Source organism: Olea europaea, unplaced genomic scaffold, assembly GCF_002742605.1.
Source record: "Olea europaea var. sylvestris unplaced genomic scaffold, O_europaea_v1 scaffold4340, whole genome shotgun sequence".
NCBI classification, from domain to species: Eukaryota; Viridiplantae; Streptophyta; class Magnoliopsida; order Lamiales; family Oleaceae; genus Olea; species Olea europaea.
This window is the reverse complement of record NW_019262646.1, coordinates 16706-23407: the sequence shown is the minus strand read 5'-3', so window position 1 is coordinate 23407 and position 6702 is coordinate 16706. Positions and strand designations below refer to the sequence as shown.

Below are 6702 nucleotides of genomic sequence, written 5' to 3'. Positions count from 1 at the left end.
TCCGGGTGTCTGCGAGATAGACATTTATTCAGCCATATCCACAAAGATCGACTCTTTGTGTCACAAGGTTGAAAGCATGTCACAGTTAGCACACGTTAAGAAGAACAATTGTGAGGAATGTGGAGTTGAGCATAAAACATCAGAGTGCCCAATCATAATGCAAGGAATTGAGCAAGCAGACTATGCACAGTGGAGATAGCGCCAACAGAACAACTCATATGGGGAAACTTACAATCCCAGTTGGAAGAAACATCCCAACTTTTTTTGGAGCAACCAGAATCAGAATAGGCCACAGAAACAGTTTCAACAACAAGAGAAAAGACCTCAATTGGAAGAGATGTTAGGAAAACTCATGGAGAAAGTCAAAGCTACCCTTCAGAACTAAAATGCAGCCATTAAAAATTTGGAAACTCAGATGGGGCAGCTAGCCATGGCGTTGACTAGCAGAGCACTGGGTAATCTGTCGAGTAACACAGAAATTAGCCCCAATGAGCAGGCTAAGGCCATTACAACTCGAAGTGGTGTGCAGCTACTCGAAATACATGTTAAGAGACCGAGTGTGAATGAAGAGACATCACTACCTGCAGAGGAAGAAACTGTAGAACAGGACAAACAACTAAAAGAATCAACTCCAAAAGGAAGTCCAGACAATTCACGGGATAAAGCCACGTCTACAGTCAACCCACACGAGCCTCCAATTACATTTTCCCAATGGTTGAGGAAACATAAAATGGAGCAGCAGTACAAGAAATTCCTAGAAGTCTTCAAAAAGCTCCACATCAATATCCCACTAGCCGATGCACTATCCCAGATGCCCAGCTATGCAAAATTTTTGAAGGATATTCTATCAAATAAACGCAAGCTGGAAGACCACGAAACAGTAATGCTTACAGAAGAATGTGGCGCTAGAATTCAGAAAAAGCTCCCGTCAAAATTGAAAGATCCAGGGAGTTTTACTGTTCCCTGCACTATTGGTGAAGTTTATTTTGATAAAGCTTTATGTGATCTTGGTGCAAGTATTAATTTAAGGCCTCTATCCGTTTTCAGGAAACTCGGCTTGGGAGAGGCTAAGGCGACTACCGTAACACTGCAGTTGGCTGATAGGTCACTGGCCCATCCGAGAGGAATAATAGAAGATGTGCTTATCAAGGTTGAAAATTTCATATTCCTTGCAGATTTCCTCATCTTGGACATGGAGAAAGATAAGGACGTCACGTTGATACTTGACAAACCATTTTTGGCAATAGGGAGAGCCTTAATTGATGTTCAGAGGGGACGATTAATTTTGAGATTGGGGGAGGAGCAAATATCATTCAATGTCTTTAAGGCTATGAAACTCCCTTCAGAATCAGATAGCTGTTTCCAAGTCATTGTCATTGATAAGGTGGTCCAGGAGGCATTCTTACTTAACAGCACATCCGATGCTTATGAGGCGTGTATTGCACATTCTCAGTTAACCCAGTCAGACTCTATTGAGATTGAGACATGTGCAAGGTTTTTGGAGACCAACCTACCATACACACGAAAGAGGCACTTCGAGGAGCTAGGAACAGGGACCACAAAACCATTACCTTCCATTCAGCAGCCGCTAGGAACTTAAGTAACTGCAGCCACATCCCAGATATGCTTATTTGGGAGAATCATGTACACTCTCGGTGATTATTTCAAACACAGTTAGTGAGGTGGAGGAAGAAAAACTACTTAGGGTACTCAGAGAAAATAAGACAGCGATTGGGTGGAAAATAAGATAGCTGACATTAAAGGGATCAGTCCTTCACTGTGTGTGCATGAAATACTCATGGAGGAAAATTGTAAGCCAAGTATAGAAGGCAAAGAAGACTGAATCCAAACATGAAAGAAGTGGTCAGGGCAGAGGTATTGAAATTACTGGATGCCGGCATTATATACCCAATTTCAGACAGTGCATGGATCGGCCCAATTCAAGTTGTGCCGAAGAAAGGGGGAATCACAGTGGTGCAAAATGAGAAAAGTGAGCTAATTCGTACCAGAACTGTAATGGGATGGAGAGTTTGTATTGATTATCGCAAACTTAATACAGCTACACGAAGGGACCATTTTCCATTTTCGTTTATTGATCAGATACTAGAAATGTTGGCAAGGCATTTACACTATTATTTTCTTGATGGATACTCAGGCTACAACCAGATACCAGTTGCTCCAGAGGATCAGGAGAAGACCACGTTCACTTGTCCCTACGACACTTTCGCCTACGGTAGGAAGCCATTTGGTCTGTGCAATGCTCTGGCTACATTTCATAGATGCATGATGGCAATATTCTCCGATATGATTGAAAGATTCATAGAGGTGTTCATGGACGATTTCTCAGTTTTTGGATCGTTATTTGATGAATGCTTGGAACATTTAAATCTGGTCTTACAGAGATACAGGGAGACTAACTTATTCTGAACTGGGAAAAATGCCACTTTATGGTACAGGAAGGAATTGTACTTGGACATCAGGTCTCAACAAAAGGAATTGAGGTGGACAAAGCAAAAATTCAGGTTATTGAGAAGCTACCGCCACCAACATCGATTAAAAGGGTCCACAGTTTCTTAGGGCATGCGACATTTTACAGGAGATTCATAAGGGATTTTTTGAAAATCACTAAGCCGCTGTGCAATCTACTGATGAAAGATGTACCTTTTGAATTTAATGAGGAATGCCTGATAGTTTTCAACACTTTGAGGGAGAAACTCACGACAACATCGGTAATTGTAGCACCAAATTGGGAATTTCCTTTTGAATTAATGTGTGATGCCAATGATCACTTCGTGGGTACAGTATTAGGACAGCGAAAAAATAAGATTTTTCACGTGATTTACTATGCAATCAGAACCCTAAATGATGCCCAGATCAATTGCGCTACCACTGAAAAGAAGCTTTTGGCCGTCGTATATGCATTCGACAAATTTATATCATATCTTATGGGATCTAAGGTCTTCGTTTACACAAATCACGCTGCACTGAAGTATCTGCTAACAAAAAAAGATGCGAAGTCGAGATTGATCCAATGGATATTGTTGCTACAAGAATTTGACATTGAAATCAGAGAGAAAAATGGCAGCGAAAATGTGGTAGCAGATCGCCTGTCACGATTGGAGTCTGGGGAGACAGAAGAATTAGTGGATATCAGTGAAATTTTTCCAGATGAACAGATGTTGAACATAGAAGAAGCACGTTGGCTCTCAGACATTGTTAATACTTGGCCAAGTCCATTCCACCACCAGATTACTCAAACCACCATAGGAAAAAGTTCTTTTCCGAACTAAAGTGCTACTTCTTGGAAGATCCGATTCTCTACAGACGAGGGGCCGATCAGATAGTAAGGATGCGTATACCTGAAGAAGAAGTACCCGAGATCCTTGAGTATTGACATTCATCTGCATATGCGGGGCACTTGGAAGCTTCAAAGACTGCCGCTAAGATTTTACAGTCAGGGTTCTATTGGCCTATATTGTTTAGAGACGCTTTTGAATTTGTGAAGAGGTGTGATAGGTGTAAGCATACTGGAAATATCTCGAGATGGAATGAAATGCCATTGAACAACATTTTGGAAGTGGTGATATTTGACGTCTGGGGGATTGATTTCATGGGACCTTTTCCCATATCCTTCTCAAATCAATATATCTTGGTAGCAGTAGACTATGTATCCAAATGGGTGGAAGTAGTTGCATTGCCAACAAATGACGCGAAGGCCATAATTGGGTTTATGAAGAAGTACATTTTCACCTGATATGGCACATCGTGGGCTATAATCAGCGATAGGGGAAAGCACTTTTGCAATCGTCAGTTTGAGAAATTGTTGAATAAATATGGCATCAAACGTCGTGTAGCTACTCCATATCATCCACAGGCCAGCGGACAAGTTGAAGTTTCTAATCGGCAATTGAAAAGAATACTTGAGGTTACAGTGAATTCATCTCGAAAGGATTGGTCTAAAAAGTTGGACGATGCTTTGTGGGCTTATAGGACAGCACTCAAGACACCAATAGGGATGTCTCCATACCACCTAATTTTTGGGAAAGTGTGCCACCTACCACTAGAGATAGAACACCGACACATTGGGCTATGAAATAGTTAAACACGGATTTGAAAGCCACCGGGGAAAAGAGATTGTTGCAACTGAATGAGTTAGATGAATTTCAGATGGAAGCATATGAAAACGCAAGGCTCTACAAAGAGCGAACTAGAAGTGTCATGACATGCACATTCAGAGGTGAGAGTTTGAAGTGGGGCAGAAAGTGCTATTGTACAACTCTAGACTCAAGCTTTTCTCGAAAAAATTAAGGATAAGGTGGTCGGGTCCCTATACAGTCACCAAGGTGTTACCATAAGGGGCTATAGAAGTCAGCCATGAAACTAAGGGTACTTTCATAGTTAACGGACAAAGGCTGAAACACTACTGGGGTGGTGACTTCTCTAAGTAAAAGTCCACCGTTCAACTTGGGACACCAGAGTGAAGCAGCTACGGGAAAGTCTAGCTAACGACTATAAACTAGCGCTGAGTGAGAAACAACCCATTGTATCCTTTTCATTACTTTTAATTTTGGTATTAGCTTAGGAAATTTTGATTTTCACGTTTGATATTTTTTTAGGTTTAGGTCATCGATCATCCATACATGTCAATTGAGTCTAAGCACTACCCACACGAGTCCCTATTCATCGAGCACGAGTTAGGAATGATTGATTTAGTGTTTAGGTGATTGGATGTGAACATCACGCATTTCGAGACAGAAAGTGTGTTTTTCAAAGTACTTTGGGGATCAAAGGGTGACTTCAATTTTAAAAAGTGATTTTGGAACTAAGTCAATAACCTACACGAGCCCCATATGGTCTAATGTGTTTTGAAAAATTTTGGGGGACGATGAAAGGCCGGTTCGAAGTCACAAGTTGAAAACCAAGAATTTGGGAAAAATTTTGGTCAATGTCGAATTCTAGGGAATCAATTGTGTTCTTAAAAATTTTCCACGTGCATTTAGTTTTTTTTTTAAAAAAAAAAGAAAAAAAGAAGAAGGAGGGGCCTGATTATATCTATGCGGCCGCATAGAAGAGGCCAATTACGGGTATAAACCCGTAACTTGGTCTCTCAACTCTCATTCTTCTCCAAATTTTACACGAACCTAGACCCAAAATTCCTCCTATTTCACGTCCAAATTCAAGCCAAGTCACATTAGATTATCCTAATTGCACACAACAATAATCAAGCACTTTGGAACAACCACAAAAACACAACACTAACAATATTCAAAGGTATGAATTTCATCCCCTTTCACGTCTTTATGCTCAGTGTGAGGTTATTTTCAACTTGTTTTTGTAAATTGAGGAGAATGTGCTTAGGTAGATGTTGGTTTATGAATTTGATTATGTTTTGTGCTCTATAGATTAACTTCATTCATCAATTTCTTCAATTCTTATGAATTCCGTCTTGTGTACACCATGTGTTCGCAACACATAGGCACCAGAATGGTTAAGTCATGACACCTCACGTCCCCTACTCTACACCATCATTTGACACACCAAACAAAATCCAATTGATTTGAAATTTGAGTATGTACTACACCTCATTGAATACTTTTATATGCCTAGAGATTGCCTGGGAAAATTTTGAATTTTTTCGATGATGCCTATGTATGAAAGTCCTTAGATAGTCATAGGTTCTATTATTCAATTTCCTTGTTTTTGGGCCAAGTCTTGTTGATACATTCTTATCTTGACACGATATCTCTATATTGGGACATATTTCATGCATTTTCCATACCAACTTCATACACATGCATTTTAAAGCAAGTTTGGGGAATTTGGACAATATATGCCTTGTTTTCCTTATTCCATGTCTTGGATGTCAACATGAAACCTAATGAATGTACTTCACAACTTTGCAGGATGCCTCCAAGACAAACCTCAGAAGGGAAGGAAAAAGTTGGCTCATCTTCCGGAACAGCCCGTACTCGAATTCTTTAAGGGGGCATCCAAAGATTTTTGAATTCCGAGACAGCAGCCCGCTATGAAAACATTGTGAGTCGGTGGATAGTAACACCAAAGCCGGCGGTAAAATTAGAGGGTTTTCCAGGTTTTGAGTTGATCACTTTGGTGGATAACTGTGGGTGGGCAAAGGTAGTAGAGCAGCCACATTGGATCTATGAATCATTAGTGGAAGAATTCTACGCAAATTTCAATGCAGAGATCGACACACCAGGGTCCGACCACTTGCATTAGATATGGGTCAGGGGACAGTGGATTATGTTCTCACCAGAGGTTATTCAGGACTACTATTAGCTCACGTGGGACAACATAACCCCCATCCCGAGCAATTTCAATTGGAATGAAGTAGCCGAGATCCTATTGGGGCGACAAAATGCATGGTCACTCCCCACCACTGCATGGCACCAGATTGAGCTGACACCGTCTATAGCTATCTTGTGGCTGTTTATGTGCCATAACGTGGAGCCGACCTCGCATATGACCACATTCACAGATCCCACAACTGGGTTCATTTATCACTTGGTGCGAGGAAATAAGATCGATCTCGCCACTCTTTGCTATAATCAGATCCATCATGTGGGTACTCTGGGAGACAGGCACAGTTCAATAATTTATCCCAGCCTCATCTCCGGCATATGCTTAGCTGCTGGCATCAATATCGCACCAGGGGAGGCACCTGCTAAACCCAACCCCCTATAA

General features: G+C 41.1%; 2 protein-coding genes across 2 annotated transcripts; both read left to right on the top strand.

Annotated features, from left to right (window-relative positions):
• The first annotated feature begins 430 nt into the window (after positions 1-430).
• On the top strand, positions 431-1600 carry LOC111387880. Its single transcript, XM_023012475.1, has 2 exons — positions 431-927; positions 1048-1600. Exons 1-2 carry the CDS (start codon positions 431-433, stop codon positions 1598-1600), a joined length of 1050 nt encoding a protein of 349 aa, XP_022868243.1.
• Positions 1601-1851: 251 nt separating this feature from the next.
• Positions 1852-6702, top strand: LOC111387879. Its single transcript, XM_023012473.1, has 8 exons — positions 1852-2391; positions 2457-3231; positions 3426-3738; positions 3781-4045; positions 4099-4237; positions 5904-5965; positions 6064-6135; positions 6298-6702. The coding sequence occupies exons 1-8, from the start codon at positions 1852-1854 to the stop codon at positions 6700-6702; spliced, it is 2571 nt and encodes an 856-aa protein (XP_022868241.1).

Coding starts and splice junctions, on each gene's coding strand:
- LOC111387880 (XM_023012475.1), top strand. CDS start 431: ATGGCGTTGACTAGCAGAGCACTGGGTAATCTGTCGAGTAACACAGAA. Junction 928..1,047: donor AGAATTCAGAAAAAGCTCCC/GTCAAAATTGAA, acceptor ATCCGTTTTCAG/GAAACTCGGCTTGGGAGAGG.
- LOC111387879 (XM_023012473.1), top strand. CDS start 1,852: ATGAAAGAAGTGGTCAGGGCAGAGGTATTGAAATTACTGGATGCCGGC. Junction 4,046..4,098: donor ACCACCTAATTTTTGGGAAA/GTGTGCCACCTA, acceptor GCTATGAAATAG/TTAAACACGGATTTGAAAGC. Junction 6,136..6,297: donor ATAACTGTGGGTGGGCAAAG/GTAGTAGAGCAG, acceptor GACTACTATTAG/CTCACGTGGGACAACATAAC.